Source organism: Struthio camelus, chromosome 3 (genome assembly GCF_040807025.1).
Source record: "Struthio camelus isolate bStrCam1 chromosome 3, bStrCam1.hap1, whole genome shotgun sequence".
Classification (NCBI taxonomy): Eukaryota; Metazoa; Chordata; class Aves; order Struthioniformes; family Struthionidae; genus Struthio; species Struthio camelus.
In genome coordinates, this window is record NC_090944.1 from 18,367,619 (window position 1) to 18,383,692 (window position 16,074).

The following is a 16,074-nucleotide window of genomic DNA, read 5'->3' on the forward strand; positions in this document are numbered from 1 at the left end:
GTCTTATTTTAGACCATAATATTTTCTAAATTCTTTTGAAGGACTCTGGCCAACGTTTAATGAGATATTAATGTCACTAATGCTGCTCATGTTATTAATACTAATTAGAAGTGAGGCTTACTGAATTAAAGTAGTCTCTTCATAGGTTTTTGTTTAGCTGATTATTTTTTCCAGTTTTTAGGCAACTGTGGAGATCTATAGTTAGTTTAAACATGCGTATTGTCCAAAGAGTGCATCCTTAGACAGCTGAAAAAGTTGATAACAGCAATTACTTTAAGTGTCCATTCCCCTGCTGTAGACAGATAAAAGTAGCAAACACTTTCTCTTCCATATAGTATTTCTTCTTAAATACATTAGTAAGAAGCATGTGTTAAAGTGTTCTCAGGCTGTCCTCAGGGTTATGCACAGAATATAGAGACTTGAAGAAGCAAGGTAGATTTCGGAGGGAAAAAACGTAGCATATGTTTGAAATTTCATTTTTTTTGCTACCATTCTGTCTTCATCATGTGAAAGAGTTGTGTATTCTGTGAACAACTTCTTTCAAACAGGTAGTATTCATGCTTTCATAGTGGAATGAATTTCTCTTTTCTACCAAGCATGATTCAAACCACCACCTAAGGACTGGGCAGTTCCATTTCTTCATCTGTGATTTTAGCGAGCACTCTGAGAAGATCAGGTTGTGTTGGTATGTGTTGGTTTCCTCTTGCCTGTTGAAAAAAACGTTTCATAGCTTGTTGAAAGGGTACAGGGCTGTGAAGAAGGAAAAGCCACGATACTAGAAGCTACCAGGAAAGAGAAGTGTGAGTTGAACTAAAGTGTTTATGTCTAGAATTCTTGAAAACAGTATCCTTGAAAAATGTACATTATGGTGAATGTATCTGCCGTAGTCAGGAGTAAAGATGAGAGTAAAAGCTCTGAAGAATGAGAATATTTTATGCCCAGAATTGCTGGGGGCAGTGGAGAATCTTTCTAATAAGTTATGTTGGTGCTACAGTAGCACAGATAATGTTTTCTGGAAATTCTGTCAGACTAGGTTTTTTTTTTTGTTTGTTTCTTCAGTTCTCGTCTTAATGGACTAGATTTAAAAAAAAAAAAAAAAAACCCTTTGTTCTTGCGCCTGACTTATAGTGGTTTATAAACCAGTTATATTTTATGGGAATCTTTAAAAAAAAAATACATAAAAATTACAAATATTTGAAGTTTATTTTTTTACTTTCAGTTTTTCTGGTTATTTGCTGTCTAAATTATATTTGGTTTCCTGATTGCAGTCTAAAGAAAACACCTTAACAAATTAAAAAAAAAAAATCTTGATTATAATGTAAAAATATAATTTATGTGGATTTTTACTTTATTCTAAGTCTGTACGTTTTAATTGTTCTCATTCCTTTTGAACTATATCATTACATTTAATAAAAGCCTGTTAACTGTTAGAATGAATTAGTGATATTAGTCATATTAATTACTACTATATATGATGAGATAAAAGGTTGCTAGTTACCTGTTAGTGTGTGTAAAAATATTATGTTTTTACACTGAGTTTTCATATTCAGAAAAGGCAGCTTTTGTTCATTTTTATAGCTTAGCACCTAGAGAGCAATCAAGTTCTTAAGTTTTTAAGCTTAATATTATTTTTGAATAATTTGAGCGAATTGTGGAGGAACTAAGGTTGATGTCTCAAAACAGTAATGCAGTGAATTAATGTCATCCTGCCTTATAGAAGTAGCTGTTACAGTGTTAATACTTGCTGACAAAGCCTTTCGTTATAGAGTAACACTCTGTAATGGTTAGTAGAATTTGTCTCATGAATTTCCTGGAACTTCTCTTATGCCACTGGTGGTACTTCTTACTCTGCTGTAGAAAGATGATGCTAACTAGCTTCACAGGAAAAACATAGATTTGTAAAATCAGAAAATTAGATTTGTCATGTGCTGCATATATACATATATTAAGCAATCAGCATCAATTAAAAAAATAAACATGTTTAGACGGAACTAATTTAAATTTTTTTTTACAACTTTGTTTTCAAACTTCTGAATGTTTAGTTTTTTCCTTTTAGTTTGTGATATATTTAGCAGTTGCGATGGAGACAGAGATGCAGAATAATGTACGCATGCGTAAGAGGAAGGATAAGACCCTTGCCAAATTAGAAGGGATTATACCTGAACTATTCCACATCAAAGGTTATACCTGTAAATCTTTTTGCGTGAAAGATAGTTTTGCAGTTTGATTTGTAAGCAGTAAGAGTCCAGTCAGCCCCTTTTTCTGAGGAAAAACTGTGTTTTCTTGTAGCTCTTTTAAACGTTAAAATCGCACTTTGGCTTTCCTAAATCACATTTGTTTTAAAGTTGTAAAAGGTCATCTGAAATTCAAAGCTTTCCTTAGATGCTTCGAGTGGAAAAAGAATATCAGAGTGCAAAATACTTGCTTTCTGATGTGGGAATACAGTTCTTTGGTTGTTTCAGATACTGGAGTGTTTGTCTTTCTGACAAGTATTTGCATGTTGGTTCATTGTAGTCAGAACTAAGTTACAATCCCTTTAAAGGATTAAAAAAGCAGATTAATATGGATCACTTAAATATATTTATGTATAGTGTAATTATATATCCATGTACAAGTAATGCATGGATAAATATTATTTTAAATATTTAATTAAATGTAAAAATTAATTTCCTGTTTACGGAAACTTCCTGGACAAGCTTTTTCAGGAGATCTTTCATTTTCTAAGTTACAGAGTACAATTATGTATAAACTTTTTCTACCAGCAGTCTTTCCCCTTCAGTTTTTCATTTTACAAAGTTCGGTGACATCTGTCATCCCTGACATCCTGTTCTGTGCTTTCTTTAGACGCTCGTTTGAATGGATAATTTCTGACATGGTAAAAAAGACTTGATTGAGAAACCTGCTAAGTTATTTAGTATAAATTATATGCCTACTTACTGAATATATCATTGCAACTGCTCAAATGGAGCAAACAGTGTAGCTATTATAAATGATTATAAAATCTGGTTTCAGTACAGACAGTTCATTATTAATTAATGTGTGAGACTGGTAGTTCTAGCCACATTTGACTGTAGGGATTAAAATACCAAGCTTGAAGGCACCTGACAGTAGCTTTGAATAATTTGCGCTAAACAGTTCTGCCGTACTGGGAGCAAAACTTGAACTTATTGGGTGGGAAGGCAGGCATGAAAGCCTGTGTAAGGAAGAGATAAGTTTGTTATGTGATAGAAGAGCACATGTTTTTGTGGGAAGTGGATGTAGTTGCGCATTTCTTAAACCATATTCCTTCCATAGCCAGGAATGGAACATAAGATTTCTCAATCTTCCTAGGCCTCCGTAGTAATCATGTATATCTGAAATAGGTGACATGATGTGTTTCATTTTCCTCCGCTCCTCTTCAGAGGAGGTAGTATCCTGCTATGCTTGCTGTGTAAGGTCTAGTAGCAGAGGTCTATGCAGTTAGATCTGTAATTTCCAACCCTGGCCAGGACTTGTGAGATGTTACGCATGTTTTATTATGCTGAATATGAGTGTGCATGTGTATCTGTATATATATTTTTCTGCTTAACCTAGACAATTCCTTTCTTCAGCATGCATGCTCTCAGATTACTGAAGTTCTTATCCAAAAGAATAGAAAGAAAAACAGCTTAGTCAGATGTGTGTATGCATTGAGGTACAGCGTCAGCTCGCGTGGTCACTTCATCTTTTTGTGACCTTTCTTTTTCAGCAGATTGAACAGTGCTTTTGCTGAGTATTTTGTCTCTTGTTGCACGCTGCTGAAATCCTGCTTTGAAATCTGTTAGTTTCCTCCCCTTGTTGTTGCTGTCCTCCTCACCAATAGGAGTGCTTCTCAGGCTTAAAATATACAGTTCATGAGGAAATAAGGTGCAAGAATGTTAAGATCCGGAGTGACTGCTGATCGGGGCAACTGAACACACTGAACTTGCTTTTATTAGAGTATTAAAACATATTAAGGAGCATGTAGCACAAAAATGTAATTCCAGACCTCTGAGTTTTAGTTCAGAGACCTAAAGCATAAGGATTAATGAATTATTGATCGACATATCAAACGTTTGAGTTGATTTTTTTTATAACCTTAATTTTTAACGGGGTGAAAATTGTTAAATTCTTAATGGGGGTAAGATATGCTTTTGAGATTATAACTACAGAAATTGGTTGCCTGAATGTTCTATCAGAAATACCTAATATCTTGTTTGTTCAGATTGTTTCATTAAGCTGTTTTGGTGACTCATTTTGAGTAGTTAAGTCTGCAGTTAAATTTCTTTTGTTTTGCTCAAAAAGTGCTATCTAATTGCAGAAGACAGCACGCTCGTATACCTTGCATTTTTCAGAGGCAACAACTTTTATTAGGCTGTTTGGTAGCAAGCGAGAGCTTTTGGTTCCTTGACGTCTGAAGGAAGTATGCAGCCAAACTAGTCAAAGGCAGTTTTGGTCAAACCAGCGCCATATTAAAGTGTTACACAAGATGTTTAGTATTTTTTAACTAATTTATATACAAAAATAATTCGACTCAGTAATGATTCTAGTAGTCGCCTATTCAGCTGCTGAATAGCTTTTTATCATCAGGAGGCGGTATCAACTGCTCGTTAAAGCAGAATAAGAAAACTTGAGGAAATTTGGCAAAATACTCTGGAGTAGAAATCTCTATTCAGCTCAGAACTACCACGTTCAATAACAGAGGCTTTTTGATTTGCAGTTTAGACTTGCTGTGTATTTTTTCCTCTGTATTCTCCTTTATTATAAATCTCTGCTAGATCTATGTGTCTGATTTTGTTTTAATTTGTATTAAAATATTTTTCTTTATTCATTTCAAGCTGGCTACCCATCTGAAGTGCTAAACGGGATTTTTTTGTGTATCTAGTCAAATCTCTGACACAACTATACAATACATAGCATTTATGTAACGTAATGTTGTGTGCTGCGTTTTAAAATGTAACCATTTTTATGTTCTTAAAATTAGTTCAACTTGCTAATAATTTTAGGTCTCTGCCATAAGCATCTGCCATACATAAGAAAAATGCTTTGGAAGAGCCACCCCATAGAAAACTAAAAGGTAAAAAAGTTGAATTTGAATTAAATTCATTCAGTCCAATACAGAAGAAAGCCTCAAGCATTTGTAGCGAGAACACCAGCTTCCCTCTTTTTTCAGTGGCAATACCATAATGACGGGGTGAGAACCAGGTGTTTTATTTTGAATTTTTGGCCTGTTACCACAGCTTCAGCTGCAGACTGCCTATACCTCTTTTCCCCAGCCCTTGAATAGCCTCTGCCATGGCAGTTAGGGTATTTAGCTGAGAGGTGAGATTTGGCATTTCTTCATGCAGAAAAAGTGGCTTTCGTGTTTTCTGGTCAGTTGGTGTGCACACTTTTGATGTATAAAAAGAAGTCGTCGTATCTTATTTTGTTTTTTTGTTTGTTTTATTTTGTCTCCCCTTCCCCTCCCCCCCCCCCCCAGTGTTTCCTCATAGGGGCTGATCTTTGCTTGCTTTTGCAGGGAAATGTTTAGGAGCTTAATTCTAAGAAAGGTTGTTGGAGAGACTCTCTCTTGCTAGATCTGAATTTAGGTGCTTAGGTTCCAGAAATGGATAGTATTTTAAGTAGTATTTTCTAGCTGGTAATCTTAGACAGCTATCCAGTCGGCAGTCTGCCTCTTGAATTCTATCCTGAGTTATGTAAGGACACGGTTTCTTATTACCGCTTTATCAGCTAGCTGTAACTAGCATGGGCGCTCTGCCTTGCTCTGGACTGATTTTTCCTTGTTCTTTTTCCTGTGTCAGGTTTGGGGTCATGCAGCAAAGGTGTATTAATGATTTTGATTGGCTGATCTGATGTGAAAATCTTAATGTACATAAAAAGCAGAAGAAAACTTTTGAAGCAAAGGTGTTAAGCTTTTTGCTTCATGATTACCGAGTTCATGACAGGGGGAGTGGTAAACGCTATCAGGAGGAAGGTTGGAAGGACTAGCCTGTTTGCCAGCAGCTACCTAGATTTTCTTAGCTCTAGTGTGAACTGAGTTTATTGATTGAGTATTGGAGCATTCAGGACTGAGGGTTACATCTTGTGTAAGTAGTGTGAGGTAGTAGTGAGATACAGAGTAGGAAAGAGAAAAACCTACTCTTGTCAGGAGTTTTGACAGAGTGAAGGTTTTTGCATAGACCTTTACATTTAAAATACGTTATTTTATAGAGAGACAGTCAAAGAGTCTGTATTTAAAGAAAGAAAAAAAAAAAAACAACTATTTTTGGACCTAGTGTTAAAGTCTTGTACCTATTGCCATGACAAAAAATTGGCTAATATGTACTTTTATTTTGTATCATCAGTTGCTTGAAACAGGAAAAAGTTTATGTATACCTGTATAAGCTGTTATTTTTCCCTTCTGCCATACTGGTAGTTTTGATTTATAATTTTAACTCCTGTCCATAGGGAATTGTTACATTAAATTTTTTTGGTATGTAGTCCCAATTTATGCATATATTTTTGAGCCTCTTGGAAGGAGCTGATGTGTATTAGAAATGTGAAGCCGTTGCCAACTTCTCTTCACTGGAAATATTTATTAACATAAGCTTCTGAAAACTAAAATTAGAACTAACAGCTAATTCCAAAAGCAATTGGTTGATGCATGGAGAAGAGTAGTCTTCAGAGTGATTTTGGGGGAGAAAAAACCAAGACGACATAACGAATCAAACCAGGAAAAACTTATACAAAAACTTGTAAATGTTGAGGAGTAAGTTTAATTTTAAACGCAAAATAAATTCAAAGGCCTTTTTGTTTTTGATTTTTGAATTCCTCCAGTTACTAGGGAATGAATAAAAGTTCTTCTCAAACAATTTTGAATGTTCCGAATTGGTTAAAGTAAAAACTTATTTTCTGAGAAAGAAATGTGTCTATTAAAAGCACATATTTCTGGAGCATATGAATTAAATTAATATTGGCATTGAATTAGAGAAAACAAAATTGCAACTTTCTGCTGACGCTGATTCTAACAGTGATGCTTTTGCTTAGGAGGGAGGGATTGTTTTTGTATGTGGTAGAGTCTAGCTTGGCTGTCATTCTGGAAGCCATCTTCTGCTGTTGCAGAGATGAGGGTAGGACTGAGAAGTGCAGACCATTACATGTGTCTGGGCTGCCTGTATCTTCTCCAATCTGTAAGCTAATCTGTGAAAGATGTAATTGCGGTATGGCAGAATTTTGTGGGCTGCTATTTCTGATGGAAATACAAACGAAGACCCTCTTGCTATTGCTACAGTAATAGCACTTTAGGATGTTTATTGCTTCTAGTAGCAATAGATAACCATAGTTTAAGTATCATGCTCATGAGAAAGGCTCAAGTGAACAAAATGGAAGTTCAGTGTGCTAAGATTCATTTACCGTTTCAGAAAATTTCAGTTTCTTAGAATTGACTTTAAACTGATCAGGAAAGAAAAGAGGTTAGCTATGCTGTTACCCTAATTTTGGATTACCTTTTCTGCAGGGATTTTATAGAGGACCTGAAAAATGAGCATTTGCTGTAAGATCTTGTAGCCTCCCCCTAAAAAAAGAATTAAAAAAACCCAAGCACGTAGTGCTCACAACTTACAAACTTGATTGGTTTTTATCAAACAGTTATTTACATAGCATTTATGGTAAACATAGTTTGGCAGACGGTAGTTGCAAATTGAGTTTAGGCGTACTGTTAGACCAAACCCACATTTTTTTGAGACAAGTGTCTAATTCGGTAAGTTTAATTGTAATTAAAGCTGTAGAGTGCGTGACTTGAGCTTGGGAAGTGCCTTATAGTATGATATTCAGATCTCTTGGGCATCTATACAGGAAGTTCTGTTACTAGGAATTGTAATTATCTGATTTCAGAACTGCTTCGAAACTTAAATTTCCCATTTTTCTTTCAAAAAATTTCTATTCTCCTACAGTTATTTTACCCACATGCATGCACAAAGATTTAATTATTTCCCTGAGCTGACCGAATAAAAGCTTATTTTACATAGTTTACAGATCTTGTGGTTTCTTATTCCTTTTGAAAAATATCTTCAGCATTTTTAAAGGTGTATGACTATCTGTTTTCATTTTTTTCTTAATAAAATCAGCCTGATTGGCTTAAATATCACCATGTCTAGAAAAAAGATAAAGGTGCTGTTTTTTTACTGTGAAACTAAATTGGCTTTTCAGTTTCTCACTAAATGCAAGTGTATTGAATTGTTTTAAAATTCCATCTTAATTAAAATACTCTTTCTGAGGGAGTATTACATCTTTGAGCTTTTGAAAAGTACAATCAACCTCAATTTAATGGTTTATAACCATTTAGAGGCAATAATATTTTGAGACGAAACCTATTGTCAGGTAATTAACAGTTGTCCAAAGTTCAGTGAACATTGGGACTTTTTGTTTATATATGTGTGTATGTGTAAAGCTGTTTGTACCAAAATAACGAGATTGTTTGTTTGCCTGGTATTTCAGTGTTTTCCGTTAAGTGATCTTAACTTAGTATTGACTCTATAGGGTTACTTTCTCTTGTTATAATTGCTGACACAGAGGTGGGTTTACTTTGTTTTGATGCATTTATAATCAAATGTAGGGATGAGAAGAAACTTGAGAGACGAAAGTAAAAACAGCAGTTGTATGCTTTGTTAAATAAATGTTCCATATAGAAGGCAGCTCATGTGCAGTATTAGTTAATGTGCTTGGAAAGAATGCCCATGTAGTGTTTGTTGAAGGTGAAACCAACTCCTCAGGAGAGATTGGCTTTGGAATAATTTGAATTTTCGTTTTTCTTAAGGCATTATACTTTTTTACTTTTTTACTTGCATTATTTTACCGTGTTGCAACTCACTGTTGAGAGGATAGAGGAGGAAAAACTCTGGATTTCCCTTTTTTGTTTCTTTTTTCTAAACTTTTCATGGTTTTGAAAATTCCTCCTAGAAACCATTTTCTCAGGAAAGGATGCACCTAGTGCACTGTATGTGCGCTATGGAAAAGAAAATTGTTTGTCACAGTAGCAAGTCTTGCTGTGGTAATATACCTTTTGTATTAAAAAAAAAAACATGCACAGAGGAAGAATGCTATTTCCTGGAAGAAAGGAAGAGAAGCTGTGATACTGCAGTCAGTTACTAAATTTTAATAGCCATACATTACTAGTAGTTTTTATGAGCTATCGCGTAAGCTTTTCTTTACATTTGCTGCTAAGTGTACTCAGTAACATTGTGTGCAACAGGTCATTTCTTTCCCAAAGTACGTTGTATGCACAAATCTTTAATTTTACTTGTTTGCTTTTGTTGCAAATATAATACTGGTCATTGTTTCCATGGTGATTGCCTACCCTGATTCATACAGTTTGTAGTTCTTAAATCTTTCCTTGGAATTGTTTGTGTGTTACCGTGTTAGCATGGTTCATTAAAATTGGTCACTAGCTGTAGTTATTCAGAAAGTCTAAGCTCACGTTCAGCCTAGATTGGGTAACAAATTTTGCGTGCTCTGAATTTTTAAAAATCTGCTAAAATCTTGTAGAGTATTATGTGCATGCGTAACTTCTGAAAATACACTTACCTATATAACAGACTACTTTTTTTTTTTTTTTTTCCCTTGCAGGTTCGTTCTGTGGATGAGATGAATCATGAGTTTCAAGCTCTTGCCCTAGAATCTCGGGGAATGGGAGAGGTAATAGAGTGTAGACATTCCAATTGGTTTGGAAATTTTGATACGATTTAAGAAGTCATAAATAATAATGACATTTATTTAGTAAAGAGCTTTTCTTAAAACCAAATTGATTTTTCAGGCAACTGAAGACTTTTGTTCCAGGTGAAGATTAACTGACTAGGTTACAAGAGTGCTAGAATGATTTGTGAATGGAGCTCCTGTGCTGTTATATCAGGCTTGTTAGATGCCTGAGAGAGGTGGAGAAATACCACTATAATTTCTTTAAGTGTAGTGCAATTGTATGAAATGAGACATATTTCAATGCCGCTGCATCTAAACTGGGATATGTGAAGGGTTTTGGTTCCAGAAAAAGAGCAGAGCTATGTGGTGACTTACTCTACCTTTAGTGCTACTCCTTCCTTAGAAGAAGACCTTAACCCTGATGAATGGTGCTTTTGTGTAATACAGCTTGGCAGAAGATAGGTTGGTTTGTTTTGATGTATTGTTTTTTTTTGTTAAAGTCTACTTTTGAAGGAGCTGAAATGTTGGAAAGTAATCAACATGTGTTAAGGTTGCTTCTCATGGCAGGACATGATGATGAGATAAATTCATATCGAATGAAGATTTCAAACACTGATCCATTTGTCTTGCAGGGCATTAGATAAAGCTGTTTTGATAATTGAATCAGTAACTATTTCACCTTAATTTTCTTAAAATAAGTATAGGATTGTGATCTTTAGGGAATGTATAATTTATCGATGAAGAACAAATATCTTGTTTTAGTTGCTGAACGTTTCTAAGTTGATGCATATTGCTTGAGCTAGTCTCATATTTCATTTTCTAACTTGTCGTGAAGTATTTAACCAGTCAGTTGACTTTACAGCAAATGTTGCTTCATTCATTGTCCCATATTGACTTTGAACTATCTTCCATTTGAAATAGCAGTAACAGTAGCCCCGTTCTTTAGAGTAGCTTCACTGGATATGCTTTTTCCCTCTCCAGAAATAAAGGAGAACTCCTTTTGAAAGGCAAAGGTATTAGTAAGATATCTACCGCAGTACGACCAGTGTAATAGAGTGAATAAGTAAGATTGCATTTGGTGTTCATTCTCTTGCTACCTACAAAGTACTCTGAAAGGTTGGCAGTAGTGGAGATGAAGGATAGTAAATTGAGATACGTGAGACTGTTCATACAAATCTTCTGGTTTTAGACTATCTCAGATTGAAGGAGGCATTTCTGCACTGATTATAATCTTGTTTGTCTTTTCCTGGTATTCTGCAGATCTGTGAAGATGTTCAAAACAAAGGAGAGTTCTAGTTCAGTAGAATGATACCAGAACTTGAATTGACATATTGTGGCCCTTCACTTGATAGGCTGTCTTTCATTTCAACAGTATCTTCCAAGCATCTTGATTTTCATACAGGTTCAGATAGCTGAGTTGATTTACTCAATAATTCTCTTAAAGTATTGCAAGATAATAATGAAGTTATGGAGCAAATTCCATGGCAGTTATGATCTTCTTTCTAGTTATTTTATGGCCTTTCACAATATTAAAGGAAATAGCCTCATAAATACTCATGAAAAAAAAAGAATTGGTAGTCATACATACATTCTTAGATGCTGCCTTCTGCCTACTTTGAAGGTTTGAAAGGGACATGATTTCAAGTGATACACTTTTAGCTATTGGATGATTTTCTTCCTTAATTCTAGATAAATTTTCTGTCTAGATAAATTTTGAACTGAATTTCATTTCTTGTTCATAATTCTAATCCGTCTTGATCTCTTTTGTTTCCATTGGGATTCAATACTTCCTGACATTAAAAGACTGTTAAGACTTATTTTTCACGTTATTAGTAAAGCAAGGAAAGTATCTGACTACTCAAGCCAGTATCTCTTACGTGTGCTAATGTGAAGGGAAGTATTATGGAAGTATTACTATTTTCATGGTATCCTAACATGTACTGGAAATAATATGTAATAGAAATCCTGTAGCTAAACTGTCTCTGAGCTGTGTTCAGACTGACCTTGGTGTAAATTGATATTTTGAATATGAATGTGTAACATGAACCAGATGTACTCTTTTTTTGATCTGTTTCTCTCTTGCAATTCTTTGCTAATATATTCTGTAAAGAAACAAATTGACCTTTTGTTAACAAGAGATCTGCTGTATTGCAAGCATCTTTCTCAAAGGTCTAAAATTTTAGCTCTTATCTTGGTTAAACGCAGAGGATGCTTCTAGCTCTAACTCCCAAAAGCTATCATGACTGTTAAGGTCAGGATAATATTCTGAGGAAACGCTGATAAATGCTGCTGCTCCTCTTCTCTAGGCATCTGCTGTTTGTCGTTATCAGAGCCAGCATAATGGGCTTTGGAACCTTTAGGCTGACCTAGCACAGGCATACATAAAATTAATTGCCAAACAGAATGTAAAACTCAGTCTTTTAATAATGCCTACTCTTACAGAAACCCTAAAAGGAAGATCAAAGTATACACAAATTTCACTTTAGGGACAGTTTGTCCATTTCTGGTGTTGGAACTTCATAGGAATGACTTCTGATTTAAAAAAATAAAAATAAAAAATAAAAAACAGACCGTAATGCACAACCCAATAGTTGGGATAATGCAGTTACGTATCAGACAGCCAATTAAGAGTCAGCTTTAGCATGATAGTTTATTATCTGTCCTTAGAAGAAGGGTTTGTTCATCTAGCAGAGACGTAACAGGAATTGGTGCTGTTATTGAAAAAGGCACTTTTAATGTTCTATTGGAAGAGCATAGTAGAAGACATGGCAATTTTTTCCATTACTTAGATTCAAGATTCGGTGTATTTTTATAACATTTTTCTTCAACTATGAATCATTGGATTAAATGCAATAAATACTGAACAAAAGTAGTATTACCAAAGGGTAAAGCAAATTGATCACAGTTACTTTTTATATTAATTTGTGAAGACTAGGGATCTTGATTCTGTCTTTTTCAGTAGAACTAACCAAATGAATTGTTCTTGTGTATGAACACACTTTTTTCCCTAAAAGTACTTTTTTTTTTTTTTTTTTTTTGAGTTCTGCAAGGTAGTTGACAACTATCAGGGCTATTCATTTATATGGCAAACCAGTAGCTAAATCATCGCCTTAAAAAGAGGTATATGCCATACTGATCAGCTGTCAAAAAAAGACCCAGATCACCCTGTTGGCCTTCCACAGAATCACAGAAAGGTTGAGGTTGGAAGGGACCTCTGGAGATCATCTAGTCCAACCTCCCTGCTCAAGCAGCGTCCTCTAGAGCATATTGCCCAGGATCACATCCAGACGGGTTCTGAATATCTCCAGCGAAGGAGACTCCACTACCTCTCTGGGCAACCTGCTCCAATGCTCTGTCACCCTCACAGTGAAGAAGTTTGTCCTCAGGTTCAGATAGAACTTCCTGTGGTTCAGTTTCTGCCCATTGCCTCTTGTCCTGTCACTAGGCACCACAGAGAAGAGTCTGGCCCCATCCTCTCGACACTCCCCCTTCAGATACTTGTACACGTTGATGAGATCCCCCCCATTAGTCTTTTCTTCACCAGGCTGAAGAGTCTCAGCTCCCTCAGCCTTTTCTCATGGGAGAGAAGCTCTAGTCCTTTCATCGTCTGAGTCGCTCTTTGCTGAACTCACTCTGGTAGTGCCATGTCTCTCTTGTACTGGGGAGCCCAGAACTGGACACAGTACCACAGGTGAGGGCTGAGTAGAGGGAGAGGATTACCATCCCTCCACCTGCTGGCAACACTCTGCCTCATGCAGCCCAGGAGACCATTGGCCTTCTTGGCCACAAGGGCACATTGCTGCCTCATGCTCCACTTGCTGTCCACCAGCACTCCCAGGTCCAGGCTGGGTCAACCCCCAGCCTGTCCTGGTGCCTGGGGTTATTTCTCCCTAGGTGCAGGACCCTGCACTTGCCTTGGTTGAACTTCAGCAGGTTCCTCTCCGCCCAGCTCTCCAGCCTGTCCAGGTCCCTCGGAATGGCAGCACAGCCTTCTGGTGTGTCAGCCTCTCCCCCCAGTTTAGTATCATCAGCAAACTTGCTGAGGGTGCACTCTGTCCCTTCCTCCAGGTCAGTGATGAATACGTTGAACAAGACTGGACCCAGGACTGACCCCTGGGGGACACCGCTAGCTACAGGCCTCCAACTTGACCCTGCGCCATTCACCACAACCCTCTGAGCTCGGCCATCCAGCCAGTTCTCAATCCACCTCACTGTCCACTCGTCTAGCCCACGCTTCCTGAGCTTCCCTATGAGGATGTGATGGGAGACAGTGTCCAAAGCCTTGCTGAAGTCCAGGGAGACGACATCCACTGCTCCGCCCTCATCTACCCAGCCAGTCATTCCGTCAGAGAAGGCTATCAGATTGGTCAAGCATGATTTCTCCTTTGGTGAATCCATGCTGACTACTCCTGATCACCTTCCTGTCCTCCACGTGCTTAGTGAGGACCTCCAGGAGGAGGTGTTCCATCCCCTTTCCCGGGATGGAGGTGAGGCTGACAGGCCTGGAGTTCCCTGGCTCCTCCTTCTTGCCCTTTTGGAAGACTGGCGTGACATTGGCTTTCTTCCAGTCCTCGGGCACCTCTCCTGATCTCCAGGACCTTTCCAAGATGATGGAGAGGGGCCTAGCAATGAAATCCGCCAGCTCCCTCGGCACTCGTGGGTGCATCCCGTCAGGGCCCATGGGTTTGTGGATGTCAGGTTTGGACAAAAGATCTCTAACCTGATCCTCCTCCACCAAGGGAGAGCCTTCCTTTCTCCAGCCTTCCTCTCGTGTCCCCAGGGTCTGGAATTCCTGAGGACTGACCTTAGCAGTGAAGACTGAACAAAGAAGGCATTCAATAACTCTGCCTTCTCTGTATCCTTCGTCACCAGGGCACCCACCCCATTCAGCAGCGGGCCCATGTTTTCCCTAATCTTCCTTCTGTTACTGGAGTTTCAAATCTGTAACTTTGAAAAATTCCATCTCTGTATATATTTGAGGGACTTCTTGATTGTATGAAACTTAACCCCAAAATGTTTTCCCTCCGAAGCTGTTCGGTCTTAAATTCTGTACAGTTTAAATTTAGCTTCTTGAGGTATAGATGATCCATTATATTTTATATAAAAGATACTTTTTGTCTACCTAAGTACATAATATCTTAAGGTGATTGGACATATCTGTTGGGAATTTGAGAGTAAGCAATTTTAAAACACAAAAGGATTTTCGTTATATTTTTGCCAGGGAGAATTATTACAGCTTTCTAGCAGCAGACAGTCTGCTGACAGAAATCCTGCAAATGAGTTTTGGAATAAAAAACAATATTGAGGTGCATTTTAATTAAGGTTGCTTACTGCAACTTACAGCTGTATTATCTGAACACCTGTCAGATAATGGGATTTAAGAACTGTGGTGCAATTTCAGGCTAAACATACTGGAAGGCACATGTTAATTTTATGACCAAAGATATTACTTCATCTGTTTTTCTCTGACCTTTATGTTTGAGTTTCTCATAGCTCTAATCTTAGCTGGAAACATCTTTGGACTTTGTTAGAGCATGTTTACTATAAAGTGTGATTCTTTTTCACTTCCTCAAAACCAGGGTTTCATAGAGGTCATGATATGCTTGCCTTTTTTCCTGCCACTCACCTACAAAATTAAAATAAGTAGTAATCCAAACTCAGTACAGCGTAAGGCTGGAAAGAATTATTAGATTGTCTGGGTTGATCTGATATTTATAGTCTACTGCTTTTTAGTTGAATTACAGTTGTATGATTCTGTGGGTGTATTTCTAAATTCTCATGGCTAACTACATCCAATTTTTAAATTAATTGAAAACTTGGGAGTTGTCTGATGTTCCCTAAATACGTTTGACGCCTGATGGGGATTCTCACGTGTATTAAGAGAGTGAATGCCTTTGTCAGCATGTGTCATAATCCTGTAATACTGTCGCAAGCATAGTAGTCTCTAAATAGTTTTATTGAGCTTTGGCTGTTTATTTTCTCCCATCCTTTTTTGTTAATGAAATCTTTATGCAAGAAACACAGGCATTTCAGTATGTAGGTTGACTAGTTACAAATACTTTTCCTGATAAGTCTTCTGGGGAAACATAGAAAACTGAATTTGTCAGTCCTGAAGTTATAAAGAGGAGCTCCCTTGACCTGGTTTGTTTCATTGTTAGTGTTGTGGCTGCTAATGGCAACCCTATCTCAAGCCCTTATCATAAACTGTTTCAGTGCAAAATCAAGCAGTATCTATTAAAAATGCTGAGAGTCTTGTTAGTAGTTTCCTCAGGTCTCATGTTATAAAGCCACTGTGAAACTGAGAAGAATTTTGTTAGTCATTTCAAGTAACAGGAGAATGAAAACTCCAGAACGTATGTGGTTACCGTGTACAAACTTCAGAAAACAATGCTTTATCAGATTACG

At 36.9% G+C, this 16,074-nt stretch overlaps 1 protein-coding gene across 22 annotated transcripts in view; it reads left to right on the top strand.

The window, feature by feature from the left end:
• The window catches only part of PUM2 (pumilio RNA binding family member 2), a 73,198-nt gene that overhangs the window by 14,023 nt on the left and 43,101 nt on the right, over nucleotides 1-16,074 (top strand). For all 22 annotated transcript variants that reach the window (XR_011139977.1, XM_068937093.1, XM_068937094.1 and 19 more), the window contains one exon: nucleotides 9,601-9,669. Coding sequence is in view for 21 of the 22 variants with exons in the window: in XM_068937093.1 (XP_068793194.1) it covers nucleotides 9,601-9,669 (69 nt within the window). In the remaining variant the exon portion in view is untranslated. The remainder of the gene's footprint in view (nucleotides 1-9,600; nucleotides 9,670-16,074) is intronic.